The sequence below is a fragment of the Drosophila willistoni genome (assembly GCF_018902025.1).
Source record: "Drosophila willistoni isolate 14030-0811.24 chromosome XR unlocalized genomic scaffold, UCI_dwil_1.1 Seg144, whole genome shotgun sequence".
NCBI lineage: Eukaryota > Metazoa > Arthropoda > Insecta > Diptera > Drosophilidae > Drosophila > Drosophila willistoni.
Genome location: NW_025814057.1, coordinates 3,724,709 through 3,740,648, shown reverse-complemented (window position 1 = coordinate 3,740,648; position 15,940 = coordinate 3,724,709). Strand labels below are relative to the sequence as shown.

The window sequence follows — 15,940 nt, the reverse complement described above, 5'->3', positions numbered from 1 at the left end:
ATTTCTTCCTTTTTTCCGGTTTTTCCTTTTTTTTTGCTTCTTTTTTCTTGTTTTTTTGTAATCACCGCCATTACTAAATCGCGTAATCAGCGACAGCGCAAAAGGCTTTAAACTAAATGTTCATGCTGATGATGATGATGATGATGATGATGATGATGGTGACGGGTGGAAGTTGGAATTTAATTTTGGCTACATTTTAATTTTTGAAGCTTAAGCCCCAAATTCTTTTCCCTTCTGTCTCAACTTGCTATGAATCTGAGTAATGTGAATTATTAAGAGAAAAAGAAATCAGGCCAAAATTATGCTTATACATCTACTTTTACTGTCAATCTGGCAACATTATACTGAAGACATTGATTAGAAAGTATTTGAGCCACATAATTTTGATCTGACTGGAAGCACTATCTAAGTCTCGCATTTAAATAGACAAAATATGTTTCAATTTAAAACCAAGAAATCGCAGTTTTAGTCAGTTAGTCTTTCTCTTACTTTCAAGTATTTAAATTTGTCTTGTGTGCCTAACTAAAGTTGCACTCTTTTTACATTAGAAAAAAAGCCAATCGTAGCATAACTAACTAAGCCTTAATACTTTGATAGAAAAGAAAACAAAACTGGAAAAGTTATCATCTCATTTAATAAAGATTCAGTTGACTTTGGTCCCTCAATTGATAGGGTATTTAAAGTGCCTTTTCCAGCGATTTATGCTTAACTATTTTTCAACTTGTTTGACGTCGTTGCAAAACTTTTGTAAACATGGCGCACTCCATCCTTTCCTCCTCCCCGTCCCCTCCCCTCGTCGTGCATCTCTTCTTCTTCTGCTCGCAGCGCAGTTTGCAGGCCCTTCAACCAGTCGGCCTTCTGCTCTGCTCTGCTCTGCTCTGCTCTGCTCAGTTCTGCTCCTTCTTATGCCCAGCAACGCCATTTTGTTTGCCTGGCGACACAAAAATATTTGATTTCTTGCAAAAACAAGGCTGCTGAGGAGCTGAGGAGCAGCAGCATTGCAGCGAGACGGGGGATTTCAATGTTGAACAAAAGTGTGCGCCTCGAACAACACTTCATAGTGTTGCCTGCAAAGGCAAAAGCAAACTTGAACGGAATGGGAGGAGGGATGGGGAGTATGGCATAAAGAGGATGGGAAAAGGCGGCAACGAGAACATGGCAAACGTGTTGTAAAACAAAATCGAGCAAAAGTAGGCAACGGCGATGCCAAAAAAAAATCACAAAAAAGAGAAACCATGAAAAGCAGGAGGCGGGAAAAAAAAACACACGAAAAACGTTTAAGTGCCTATATAAATATATATATGTATGCATGTGTGTTTGTATTTTCTTAGGACCATGCATATGTTCTTTGGTGTCCAGAGTGTAAGCAACATACCATAAATATTCAAGCGGGCAGCATGCTGCACTCGACCCGCACGATTCTCGGCTATGCAGGCATACTCGCCGCCATCCTCGACCATGACATGGCTTATGTTAACATGACTAATTACATCGCCATGCACGGTGATGTATTGTCCGATCATAAATCTGCAAAGAGACGACCGAAAATAACAACAAATTGTTAGCAAAAAAAAGGAATGACAAAATATAGATACATATATGTATAGAGAGAGCGAACGAACGAAACAAATAAATGAAAAGGAAAAAATGCATTAATATGGCGAACATTTTGGTGGGCTTATGCGGCGTATGCGCAATGCGCCTGTTTTTAGAATTGTTGTTTGCATTTTTCAACGAGCTTACACATACATACATACAGAAGCATTTCATATTCGTTCACTCACTCACTCACTCACTGAAGCATTTCTCACAAGCATTTCAAATGCAGGCTGACCCAAATCCTTTTGCCGTAGGCTTCATTTGGTTTTGTATTCTTTAGTTTTTTTCGACACAAGGAACATTGCATTATTTAGCTGCAGCTATGTATATCCGTAATGAAGGCTGTCAGTTGAGCTGACAGAGCTTAGCATAGTTATTTGGTTTTTTTTTTTTTTTTTGTACTCCACCAACACTTTGCCCCAACCCCCTCCTCGTTGCTTTCAATGTCATGTGCCACACCCAATGCCCTGTGCTCATATGCCCATAGACAGTGAAAACAGTTAAGATACGGCCATTACGCTTCAACTCAAATAATGAGAAAGAGGAAAGGGGAAAAAGGAAGAACGGATTTTATAAAGTGCTTTGGCTCTGACATTAAGTCGTATTCGCATTTGTATTTGTATTTTATGTTTGTATTTGTACTTGGCGCCGCTTAGCCTTCTCATTGGCATAGACATTAATTACAGACAAGATTGTTACCCATACGCCATGTTGGCCTCCTTCTCTCTCTCTCCCACTCTGTTTCCTTTGCCCGCTGTCATTTCTTTTTGGTCTGGGCTTATGCTCATTAGTTTTGTGGCTCAGTGGTAACTTTTCAATTGGCATTAGAGTGCGAGTTGAAGTAATTACAATTTTAATTAACTTTTCCCGCCGCATTCAGACAGACACGGCAAACGAATGGGCCAAATGGGCCAAAGGCTTATGAATGAATAAAGTGCAATGCTTTTAGATACCCCTCCGCTCACTTAGAAAGCGGCCAAGTCGAAACCAAAAATCTTTGGTGCAATGGTTTCTGCTGGATGGCACTTTATGGAGTGCTTGGTTGAGGGGAGAAGTGGGTGGAGAAGGGGGTGAAAAAAAAACAAACACGAAAAACAACTAGAAGCAAAACCAACAACTGTAGTTAACTCCGACTATGTCGCCGACTCCTACTCTGACTCCTTCTCTGTCTCTCAATGGGCGCTAACTGCAACACTTGAGAGAGCATGGAAACAATGGCGGGGACAAAATTGCAACAAAGTTGCACACATCCTTATCCGCCTTCTCGCATCCGCACAACGAGAGAGAGAGAGAGTCTCGCCTGAATCCTGCGGCAGCTTAAACACCATTGCCAAACTTTAAATGCATATGTATGTCTGTGTGTGTGTGTGTGTGTGTGTGTGTGTGTGGCATGTGTGACTGTCTGTCTATGTCGTTGTATCTGCGTGTGGGTGTGTGCATAAAACGCTTTGGCTACAACTATATAAACCTAATAGTTTGGCGCGGCTTTTCTCTGCTGTTTTTAGCCGATTGCCTTTCCTTTGCTTCCCCCTCTATCTCTCTCTCTCACTTTATCTCCCTCTCTGTGGATCTGTGCGGTTCTATGGCGAGTGGTTTTTTTAATTTTATACCAAGTCAAAACAAGCAATAGAAAAAATAATATTCCATAAAATAACTATAAGGAACTTATAGTATTTAAGAGCCAACTGCAAAGCCGAGAGAAAACTTCACCGACTAACTTATAGAAAATTATTAATTTCAATTTATTCGTATTAAGTGGATCGGAATTTAAGCAACTAAACCGATTGGCAGTGATTCAAGTACTGCAAAAAGTGGGCTGCTTTTATTGAGGTTGCAATGTCTGGAAACAATTTGTTGAAAATTTTTCAATTACACTACCAAGAAACTGTTAAGAAATGTCATGTCCTTAAAGTTTTAACACCTTCCTGTTAAAGTAATTGAAAATTGAGACACATTGAAAACCAAACACAAACTTTTTCATGCTAATTCAATTGCCACAACTAGTGTGTCGAAGTTAGTTAAAGTTTACTGTACTTCTGCCCAATCTAAACCTATTACTTTCCCTCACAATGTTTGTCGATGCGTGTCGATGGCTGTCTTCCCAGATAGGCAGATAGTTTACCCTACTGCACATGGTGTATGTTTATAGCCCATAGTATTTAACTATCTATTTATTGCTACGATCGGCTTAGACACTTTCTCATTTAAACCAAAATTACATTGACACACACACACACACATACGTTTTAAACGCCTCGAGTTAGAGACAAACGCACATCACCTGAACACATGCTGTGTCGTCTTCTTAAACCAAACGACAGAAAGGCAAAGTAAAGGAATGGAATGGCAATGATGAGAAGGAATAGGGAAGTGCAGCCGCGGGAGGGGGAGGGAGGTAAGCGAAAGCAAAGCCAGGACGTACAGCAACTGCCTTCGCTTACCGCAGACAAACTTTTGAAAATGGCGTAAAATGAGCGTTTGAGTGTTGCGTTACCTCGTGCGCGCAATCATTTAATTTCCGCCCCAAGGCGTCTACTGCTCCACATCCTTCCATCCTTCCATCCATCCAGCTCCCCTTTCTTCTGCCTTTTACTTATATTCCTTAACTATATATGTACTGTAGGAGCCTTTAGCTTACTTTGCTTCTCTCATCTTCACTTGTCCCGCCTTGTCTGTTTGCCTTACTGTTGCCTTCTTCTCTGGCTGACTGTCTGTCTGTCTGTCTGTCTGTCTGACTGTCTGTGTGTGTGTGTGTGTGTTTGTATGAGTGTGTATTAAATAAATACACTTACCAAGTTGATATACCTTTAAACCGAATAATGTAAACCACTTAAAACTCGGCAATAACAACAAGCAAAATTTATGCAACACTCGCTAAAGCAGAAGGAAGGCCTTCTGAGATGACGCTGGCGGGCAAATTAGGTTGCCTCTGCCGCCTCTTGGTGTCGGCATTGGCATTGGCAATCGTCGTCTTCGTCTTCCTCCTCATGGTCGCTGTTGTTGTTGTTGTTGTTGTTGTCGGTTGGGATACAATGCCTTAAGGTATTATGTGTCCAAATTGTGTTGCTTGCTCAAATAACTTTTAAATTAAAGCCAAAGGGCGCTAACTGCAAATGTCTGCATACCAAAAACACAGTTTTTCACACACCGACCACAGCAACAGCACAATTTTTGTAATCAATTTTCGTCTTGTGGTCGAAAAACCCAAAAACTGGACAACCAGACAGATAGACACACAGACAGACACAAGGGCCACGGGGTGGCCGCAGGACTCTAGAAGCTTAAACCACTTGAGTGAAACAAATTCATGGCATTACTTTGGACCACTTTAAGTTGCAATTTTAAGTGAATTGGATATGAATAAATTTTGTAAACGACATTCAATTGTGCACTGTGAGAAATTTTGTGCTCAAAAACAGTGTCCTTGTTGGACCATTTAGAATTAGAATACATGACATTTCGAATCTTACTGACTTGAATTTTTTTCTAGGAAATTAATAAAAGATACTCCATACAAGAAACAGTTCAGAAACATATCAAAGGTAAAGAGATCAAGATAAGTAATCTAAGTTGCCATCAAGTGAAAAGATGTAAGTTGGAACTTTTTGCAAGTGCATGAGAATATTTCAATTTAGTCTTGGTTTTTTAAACTCATTTATTTGGGCTGTATCATAATAGTGTGTAAGCTTTAATTAAAATATTGCGCTGCTAAACGACACTGGACGAAGACAATCAGGACACGCCACCTAAACTGCTGCTATGGTGTTTTTTTTATTTTAGTTTTTTGTTTTGTTTTGTTTTGTTTACCCCTTCGTGTCGTCCTCTTATTATTATTATTTGCATCGCTAAACGACAGTCAAAGTCAAAAGCAAATAAAAAAATAGAGAGAAGAAGAAATTCCTGCTGCTACTGTTGGTAGTTTTTAATCAACAACAGAAGTCAACAGTTGCCAACTGGCAACCAACTTTGACTTGCAAATCATTACAGACGTAACTCAAACAATTAGTGGCAGCTGCCAACAAACTGCAAATGAAGTGCAGATGAAGAGCAAGCAAGGAGGATGAAGGAAGGAATGCTAAATGGAATGGGCAAAATCAAGTGCAAAAGAGTGACAGGAGTAAAAAATCAAATGAAATGTCGCTGACAATGTCAGAAGCAGCAATAGTAAAAGCAGCAACAACAACAGCAACAACAACAACAATTGAGATTGAGATTGAGTTGACAATCAATCGATGGTCTGTTGCATTTTATTTGTTTTGTGCTAAAAACGAGCAAACTATTTGTTGAGTCTGGCAAACGTGCAATGCAAATGCAATTGCTGATGCAGATGCAATTGCAATTGCAATGCGATGCAACGGCAATGCGATGCGATGGGAATGCAAATGTCAATGTCATTAAAGCGCCACTGAGAGGATTTAACATATAAATCTGGCAAATGGCCAGGGACAGCGGCTAAAAAATGCAATTAAATGCGTAAGTCGATGGTGGCAGTCGGCAGTCTCCTAGCATAGACTTTGGCCAGGACTTAATTAACAAATAGAAAGGCAAAGTCAAAACCTTGGGCCCAGACACACAGGCAAAGTGAATGAACGCTGAAGCAGACGCCCAGTCCAGCCTCCTGGCTGGCAGAGTAGGCGCGGCAAGCACTTTCTATGTGTGTGTGCAGAATGTTTTTGAAAGGCAAATGGAAAAAATGATATAAAAATACACACACCCGCACACATAGGAAATGAAAAGGGGGAGACAGAAGGGGATAGAATCACACAACGTTGGCAATAAATGCAGCTATAGAGAGACCCAGTCGGGAATCACAGTTGAGATACATTTTTTTGCATTTCTTTTTTTTTTTCGTTTGTTTTTTTTTTTTTTTTATGGTAGTAGAACGCCCGCAGCATTGGCATTGGCGAGCCCAACGAACCAAACACCCAGCCAACAGGCATGAGGCTGGCAGAGCAACCTCTTCAGGCTCCTGGCTTTCAACAAGTTCAATTACCTTCCGTTTGATGGCAGCGGAAATCCGTCCAATGTCCATGAAATTTGCGGCGTTGGATTGCCGGCTGCGGAGCATTTCAAGCTCACAGCTGGTCCCGGTTGCAATGTCTGCTCGATGAAGCTATAGAGCAATACAGGCGGAGCATCTGTGCGAGAGAAAAAGAGAGAGAGAGAGAGATAAAGGAAAAAAGATATAGAGAGAAAGGGGCAAAATGAGTGGAGGTCACATTAATATTTTAAGCATAAGCAAAAAACCAATTCTTGCGCTTTGGCTCAGTCGAGATTGTGGTTACGTACCTCCTAGTTGAAGCTCGGCTGTGGCCTGAAATGTATCACCCTCGGGCCTTCGGACCACACACTGATACATGCCGCGATTCTCGCGACTAACACGGGGCACCACCAATGTATCCTCAATGCGACCGGATGAGGGCAACTGTCGTCCATCCTTGTACCAAAGAATATTCTGCATACCAACTGGGCTGCCATTGCTTGTTACCAGGCACCGAAACTCAGCAGTTCCGCCCATATGCACGCTAAGGACATTCGGTGAGATTTCCACTTGTATGGGCGTGGCAACAGTCAACCGCAATTCGGCACTGGCCTCGCCACCCACATTGCTGGCGGTGCACTTGTAGACACCGGAATCATCGCCAGTCACTGCCTCAATGGCCAGAATGGGGCCAAGTAGACGTACACGCGGTCCACTTAAAACGGGCAAGGGTCCAGGGCCATTATGGGTATACCAACTGTAAGATGAGATGAGAACGAGAACGAAAAGCTTTCATCACATACGAGTTTGATATAATGAAATCAATTAGATGAATTAAAAGAAAAGATCCATCCAAAAATCGAATTACTTCATTTGAAGTTTTCTCCCCAATTTGACTAATTTTAACGAAGAATTGTGAAAAAATATTTGTTTTTGATTTATACTTTAAAAGTGTTTTGAAAGTAAGTTCAAGGTTTATCTTTAGGTTTGCTTTTGTCTTTGATGCTGTCTCGCTCATTACTCGTTAATCCTTGGAGCCTTCAACATCTCTCCACTTCATCATCCTCAACCCCCGCATCCTTTGCTCTATTAATTATGAAATGGCAACATTTTCTCTATTCCCATCCATTTCTCTCTCTCTCTCTCTCTCGCTTGTCGTCTCTCTGTCAGTCTCTTTACCTTTTGCATTTTGCTGTGGCAATCTATCCATCTATCCTGCCACTGATGTCTGGTTTTTTTTCTCCCCAATAGATTCTTTTGTTTTCCCATCATCATGCCGGTCGTCTGGCAGCTGCAACTCTTCTTCCTCTGCAGATGTATCTCGGTCCTTTTTTGTTTTTTTGTTTCTGTTGTTTTCTGTTACGTTTTATTACTTGCCTGCTTATCAAAGCGTAATTATGTGTGCATATACTAAGTATGTTATATGTCTGGCTCTGGCTCTGGCTTCTGGTCCTCGTCTGATGCATCATTACCTATGCCTTTGTCTCTGAATGCTTGTATGATCAACATGGCGTATACATAATACTATGTACGCATATTAAACACACGCCATGTTGACAGACTCTGGAGAAAGTTCCGCTAAGCGCACATAGACAAACAATTTCAATGTTTCCAACACTATTTATTAGCGCGTTGGCGGCTTATTTATTTCCAACTAAATACTTTTCCACCCCCCCTCCAGCCGCAACTTCTCCTGCGTTCCAATTAACCCACACACATCAAACCAAACAGCCATAAGGTGGCACTAATAACTATAGCACTCAAATAGTTGACGGAGCAGGTGTAGCTAAAGACAAAAGCAGTACCACCACCCACCTCCACCCTCAACCCCACTCAGCCTCCTGTCAACGTCAAAAAGTTTTGCCGGGAATGTGTGCTAAAACTCTCAGTGTCTCATTCCCATCTTCTTGCTTTCTTTCCCTCTCTCTCTCTCTCTCACTCACTCTGTCTCTTGTAACATCGATTTATGGCAACAAATATATGGGTGGATAGGTAGGAAACTAGATAGCATACCTGTATTCGGGCGAAGGACAACCCTGAGCCACGCATAACAGAACCGCTCCTTCATCTTGTGATACTTGAACATGAGCTGTGTGCTCCACCACGCTGGGTGAGATGATGCCGCGATGTGCTGTAGTAGTAGTAGTAGCCAAATATATGACATTGGTTAGTTCAACATAGTTACACCATATTTGTGGTGTGTGTGTGTGGTGTGTGTGTGGTAGGTATACTCACAATTAATACGCAGTCGCGTAGGTGAACTGACAACAACCTGACGCGTGAGACGATGCATGCTGCGGCAGCGAAAGGATTGCGATTCATCGCTCTCCTGCAGATTGTGGATAAGCAGTTCGCCAGTGGGCAGCAAATGGAATTTGCCATCTGTGAATAGAAAGAATGGAAAAAATGTATATATGTATATGCGTGTGTGTGTGTGTGTGTGTGATGAATAGAAGGATTTTCTTTCTAATTTGAAACGATCCTTCAATGTTAGTTATCTCTTTGAAGAGTTGAAATGGCTTGAAGCAATTTCAAGGCAAGGCTCGCACAACTCATAGTTGCACCTTAGTTGAGATGAGTATGAGAGGGTTAAGGCAAGTTAAAAGCGCTTCTCAAATTGCTAAAGGACAATGTTAATTATGCATCAAAGCACACCAGAGAGGCAGTTGGAATAGAAGGATACAAGTAGATGCAGTAGCGGACGGGGGCAGACAGAGGGGGGGCGTTGGAAATGGTAGTTAAGCAGGCAAACATGTGAGAGAGGCAAATACTGCAAACAAACAATGCACTTTGTTGGCTTGGTAAGCCGCTGCCACTACCAGTAAAACGGTGGCTTCTACAAGGGACAAGGATGCCAGACAGTGACGAAGCTCGTTTCAGTTTGCCTCGTCAGCACCAGCAGCAGCAGCAGCAGCAGGAGCGACAGACGACACACAGAGACGATGTTTCCTTCCTACCTTCTCCCTCTCCACTTGCAGTAATACTCGCCCACTCCACCCAACGGGGCTGGTCCGTTTCGTTACTTACCGCCTTGCAGCGAGGGATAGATGTAGATAGCGGGTTCATGAACCCAGGAGACCACTCGAACCAATTCCTTGACAAACGTAGGCACCACACAACGCAAAATGGCAGTGCATCCCCGCGATGCAGATAGTACCTCCACATCCACTTTATAGGCCTGTGCCACAACTGCAGAAAAACGAAACGAAAACGACAAAAAAAATGAGATAGATGTGTATAAATTATTATGATTTTTATTATGAAGTTGATAGAAGAGGTGGAGGCGGAAAGACTATACGCTATATGACTGCTTACCCGCTCTCACTTGCACATCCCGAGACACAATGCGACCCACCGAATTGCTGGCTATGCATCGATAGATCGTATTGTGAATATCCTGATGATAGGCAGCCGCTGCAAATGGCATCAGAACCAGTGTGCCGTTCCTGAGAACGCGTCGCACGCCATGAATTTCGGTGACCGCTGTGCCATCCGCATGGACCCAATCGATTGTTGGCTGTGGACTACCAGAGGCCGAGCAATCTAGCCAGCCTCCCGATGAATTTGAGAACTCAACGCGTCCCGGCGGCTCCATAACGAATCCAGGACCACGTAAATGTGTTTCGAAGGGTTCGCTGTAGGTGGCATCTGCAATGAATCAAAATGTGTGTGTGAGTAAAAGAAGAAATTATGACATGGCATTGTCTCTCTCTCTCTCTCTCTCTATCGCTCACTTCTTCCTTTTGGATTGAACAGATGAAAATTCTTAAGAGTTGGCCATCAAATATTTTTGTTATTTCTGGTTTTTTTGTGGTAATAATCCTAAAAGCCTATCAAATGTATGTGGAAATTATTAAATGCTTATGAAATAACCATAAACTGCCTACGGATCAAACATATGGAGCAATCGAATATCTCTCATAGTCTCTATGTCTATCTGTCTCTTTAATAAGCATTTAAATTTTTATTATGGAAAACAGAATGAGAATTCAGCCGAAAGCATTTTCCATTTCTCGCAAGCAAACAGATTTGTGCCTTATCTTAAATTAGAATAACATTTTTGTCTTTAGCTTCTGCTGCGAGGTTCTCGAACGAACCCTTCACAATCCACAGAACCCAGACCCTTTCATTCCAGCCCCACCTCCCCCACGATATATATATCTATATATTTATATATACGTATATACTTCTCAAATTGACATTTCGCTTCATATTCCACATGAATGCGCCTCGGCTGTCTGCCACCCAAAGCGGGTGGGTGACTTCCCCTGCGGCGCTGTGCAAATCCTTGCAACTCGTTCAATCTCTCCAACCAGCCGACGACTTCCATCCTTTCCTTCGCTCCCTACACGTCCGTATCCACCAAGCCATTGTGTCTGCAATTAGAGTTGTTTTTTGTTTTTTTTTTTCTTTCTTTCTTTTTCTGTTTTGTTTTGTTCTTTTTGGTTTTTTGTGTATGGTTTTTGTTGTGCCTGGCCAGGCGCTTTTTGTTTTATGCTCGACAGCATGGATTTTTATGTTACTTCTTTCTGGTTTGGTTTGGTTTTTGTTTTCTTCCCATATATATATATTTTTTTTTTTGCTTGTTTCTTTTAGTTCGTTCCATTTCGTTGCCGTTGTGTTTTCCCCGCTGATTTCATGGCTCCCACATCCACATCCTGGTCCAAGACGACAGAGACTGCGGCGTCGGTGGTCCAGAGAGGGGGCGGTGTGTGATGTGGGCGGAGGACGCAGGGCAGCCACTGGGCTAGGCCATAAAATTATTGCAAGTATGCCTTGAGTATGCTTGGCACTCGTTTCATGTGTGTGTGTGTGTGTTTTACGAGCAGTGTGTGATTGTGTGAGTGTGTACATCCACTTGTAGGCATTTTCTCTTCTCTTTTTTTTTGGTATTCTTTCCTGTAAAAACAAAAAAGTCTACGCTTCCAGCGTTCCGTTTTCCTGCATCCATCCCAACTGGTATTTCGCATTCATTTTTGTTTGTTGTTTTTATTTTGCTCTTCACTCAAATGACGAATTCAAAATTCATGCGAATTTTTTCTTCTAGACTGTGCGCTACATTTGGCTTCTATATTCATATATGATAAATGGGTCTCTTAGTTAACCCATGAAATTGGTAAATATATCTAGAATATACTTGTCTTCTTTGATTCTTTAGTATTTTTTGTAGATTCATTCGTCGTGTGAAAAAAGATTCTAGATTCAACTTAATCATTTTGACGATATGTAATACTTTGTTCAACTCGTTTACTGCAAATTTCACGAGCTTTTGACATTTTAAAGGCGTTTCTTAAAGCTGAGAGTTTCCATTTAATGTTTTCTTCCCACAGTTTCTGAAACATATTGGGAGGGAGCCCATTAGAGCCTAGCTTTAAATTTTGTTGATGATCGAAGTTCACGTATTTTGAAGTGCATTTAAACTGTCACCATTTGCCACCTTAAAGTGGGGGACATTGGTTTGCTGCACCACCCCTCATCATAGCTCTACCCCGGTACCTTTTCCCCTTATTATCACACAACACTTCTCTGCTTTGGCTTGCATTTCCGCTCGTTTTGTGTCGTACATTTCATTTCGAATGTGTTTCTCATCCACTTGGCGATCCTTAAGGGGTTGCTTTGCCAAGCTTCTCAGACATTACATACTTGGGTTTTTTTTTTTTTTTGCACATACTCTTAGCCTTCCCTTTGCTCCCACCAACCGACATATACATATGTATAAGTAAAGGTTTTTTTTCCTCCTTTTTTTTGCGCCCTTTTGGCACTTTTGAAAATTATTTCATAGCCTGCAGACGAAAGTCGCATTGAAGCAGTTGGCTGAATTTATGAGCTTGCTATACTTGTGGTAAAAGTAATATTTATAATGATCCATTTGAAGTTTTTGGCCAGCTTTAAAGAGCCAAGCATCAAACATTTTTAGACAAATGGCTGCTATGGTGGGTCGAGCAATCAGGCCAAAACATGCAGGAAATTCAATTTGATATGCTCAGAAAAACACTCGCCGGGGACTGGAGTAAAATCTGGGCCCATACTTAGCCCCCAGTCCCAGAACCAAGTCAATAATGTCTGTGCAAAGAAAAATAAGAAAACAAAAAGGCAAGCAACATTTGAAAGAACTTAAAGCGTTTACAGGCCAACGCGCAACGACCAACAACAAGGACAACAAACAGAAACCGAATAATAATTGTAAATAACTTTATTTTCTTTTACCATTTTTTTTCTTCTTTTACTTTCGGGCGTCCTTTTGGTTAAGCTAGAGCAAGATGTTTACCAGCTGGCCCTTTAAAGCCAAGACCGAGAGGGTCTTGCACGGGAGGCAAATGGGCAAAGGCCGGAAAAAGGGCAACTGTAATGTTAAAATCTTTGCTGCGCAAATTGTTTTTCAAAAAAAAAAGAAGAACACAGAATAAATCGAAGAGAAATAAAAAATTTAACATATTCAATTTGCTAGTCGTCTAGGCGATACCCTTTAATAGGTAAGAGATTTTAAAGTGAACTTAAAAAAATTAAACATACGCTCCAAAACTAAAACTAATACCACAATAATCTTGCTAATCCTTAAAACATATATCAATGGTGGTCTAAAGAAAAAACTCTTTGCTTGCTGGCTACAGGGTACATGATTGGTTGAGAAAGATAAGAAACTTTAGCTTGGTTTGGCATTGAATTACTTTCCTCTAGATTATACTAAATGACATGGATTTTAGACTGGCTAAATCTAGCTGAACTAATACTATATCTCTGATTAATCGTAAATTGCTATCCCAGCTTCAAGTTACTGTTGCTCGCCACACTCATTCTGCAGGCTCTCGTTCATTTAGAATGAAATGCTTCCAACCCATTTCATTATTTGCCATCTGTTATTTTCTGGAGCCATGCCAACACACTCACACCCAGACACACTCAGTGGCTCACACACACACAGAAACACTGGTTTTTTGTTTTTTGCTAAACTTTTCTTGGCTCGCACTTCATTAATCCTGCAACAAATTAAAGCGTTTGTCATAAAGGGTTTAAAACACAATCAATCACAAGCTTGCCCTTTTCTTTTGCCCCCTCTTCACCCGCATTTTGGCCATCTCTCTTTCTCTGTCTCTCTCTCTCTCTCTCTATACTGCTCTCCATAATTTTTCATAATTTTCTTGTCATATAAAGATTTTGTTTTGCTTGTTTGCCGTTGATTTTAAATAACGTATTATATTTTATGTTTATCTGCATAAAAAGGAAATAACAACGTCAAAAAAAAGAAGGAAAACAGCAACAGAAATCAGCTTACCTCTGGCCCTGCCCCTAGCCCTTGGCTCCTCTTAACCACGACCTTCTCCACCTATCCATACAGACACCCTTCATGCCCCAAAGTGAAATGTGTGAGCTTAGACATTGAGTAACAATTTCATTTGCATATTTTTCATTTTTATTCAAGCTTCAAGCGAGGGTGCGAAAATGTATACTATATTATATATATAGATATATATGTATATATATACTATACAGATATATTTATTTGGTAAGGGAATATTTGTAGGGGAATATCTATATCTATGTATGTATGTATGTATGTATGGAATTTTTATAATTTGTTGAGGCAAAAAAATATGAATGCCAGTTGCTATTGCTATCATAAAATGAAAACTGCCAGAAAGTAAGTGAGAGACAGAAGAGGAGAAAGTATGGAATGAGAGGAAGGGAGCAAGTTAGGGAAAGCTAGGGCACTGAAAATTGGAAAATATCAAATTTCCTAACGTTTTTTTTTTCTTTCATACACATATCCCTCTCTCTCTCTCCCTCTCTCTTGCCCCTTTTCTGTCTCTTTTGAACACAACTACCATTTATTTGGAAAGGTCGATCGAGTGGCTCTGTATCTGACACATTTCATTAGGCTGTCCTGCACAGAAGAGAGCTGAACTGAGCAGCTAGTTGAGGGTCTAGAGTCGAGAGATTGCGGACGAGGTGGTCGGACGGGGAGGGGGAGTGTTTCTATGGCATAAATTGACGCCTGGTTTTTATCATAAGGCAATTTCATATTATGTATACGCATTTTTGGCTTTAGTTTCTGTGTGTTGTTATGACCCGGCATTTTATGGCTTTTGGCTGGCTGCTCATAAAGCGACCAAGTCATTTGCACTTAGTTTTGGCTCCTCTACACTGTGAGACAGAGACACAGGGTAAGAGAGTGCGACTGAGATAGCGAGACAGGAAAGACATAGAGTCGTATCATAAATTATGATAACAACACTTTTTCTATGAATGTCCATAAATTCAAATAAGTTTTATGTCTATATGTGGCTCAATTTAGTCTAGGTAGGGAGGTTGAATGTGTTTTAAATGGTCATAAAATGATTAATCACTGAAACTGCAAGTTAAGAATTGTTGTCTAATCAAAGCAATGAAACGGAAGCGAGAAACAAAATGAGAAGAGTGGCAAAAAGCATTTGAAATGCATTGGAAAATGTACTTATCCCAATTAGATTAGCGTAGTTTGAAAAGTGATCATAAGTTTAATTTTTTTTTCCAGTCCAAATTTCTGATCATACCCAAAACCTACTGAGTGCGACCATGGTGAATTCCTTTCCAGTTAGACAAAACTCGTTTTAGCTTATTTTCTTTTTGCATATTTCTTGGCGCAAATCCCTATAAAATCCCCGTCGAGCCTTAATGCTTCTTTTCGTTTGTTTTATGCATCAACCATAATAAGTTTTTCTGATAACAACAATACAAACACCACACAAAAATATGCCGACAGCTGTTGATGCCGCCCTACCCAACCTTCTCCGCACGTATATTAGATAAACACACGCAAGTTATAAAACAAAAAAGAACAAAACGAAGAAACTGTAAGCATACTTTGAGGCGCGTGCCAAACAATTTTTTTTTGGTAGGAAAGGAAAAAGAATAAAAAAAATACAACAACATAAAATGCCACAGAGGAAGCCGGCAGGCCAGGCTTAAGAGTTTTTTTGGTAAGAGAGTTTGAGTGCGTATGGGGAAGACAGGCAGGAAGGATGAGTTTGGTAGAGAGAAAGAGAGGGGGGTTGGGGGTAAATACCTACCAAAATTGAGCAGCAAACAAATCACAAAAAGGCGGCTACTAATCCACATGTTTTCCGGTTTTGTGTTTTGATTTTGTTTCGACTTTCAGTTGATGCAATTTTGATTTATTTTTATATTTGTTTTTTTTTTGTTTTTGTTTATCTGGTTGGAGGGGCAGGGATGGGGATTTTTTTTTTGGTTTTGTACGATTAATGTGTGACTTAGGCAGTGTCGTTTTGGTTTGGTTGTTGTTTGTATTTTCTTGAGCTACGTTTACATCTCCAGTACACAGGATATCCGTTGGCTTTTTAATTTTTGGCACAATTTTGAAAT

General features: G+C 40.7%; 1 protein-coding gene across 11 annotated transcripts in view; it reads right to left on the bottom strand.

Moving 5' to 3' along the window:
- The window catches only part of LOC6639121 (Down syndrome cell adhesion molecule-like protein Dscam2), a 30,348-nt gene extending 14,621 nt beyond the window's left edge, over window positions 1-15,727 (bottom strand). For all 11 annotated transcript variants that reach the window (XM_023181787.2, XM_023181788.2, XM_023181789.2 and 8 more), the window contains exons 1-8: window positions 15,628-15,727; window positions 9,896-10,228; window positions 9,608-9,769; window positions 8,816-8,962; window positions 8,594-8,711; window positions 6,889-7,337; window positions 6,593-6,737; window positions 1,376-1,527 (exon numbers count right to left, since the gene is read on the bottom strand). In XM_023181787.2, the coding sequence (XP_023037555.1) occupies window positions 1,376-1,527; window positions 6,593-6,737; window positions 6,889-7,337; window positions 8,594-8,711; window positions 8,816-8,962; window positions 9,608-9,769; window positions 9,896-10,228; window positions 15,628-15,676 (1,555 nt within the window). In that variant the 5' untranslated portion in view covers window positions 15,677-15,727. The remainder of the gene's footprint in view (window positions 1-1,375; window positions 1,528-6,592; window positions 6,738-6,888; window positions 7,338-8,593; window positions 8,712-8,815; window positions 8,963-9,607; window positions 9,770-9,895; window positions 10,229-15,627) is intronic.
- Window positions 15,728-15,940: the final 213 nt, after the last annotated feature.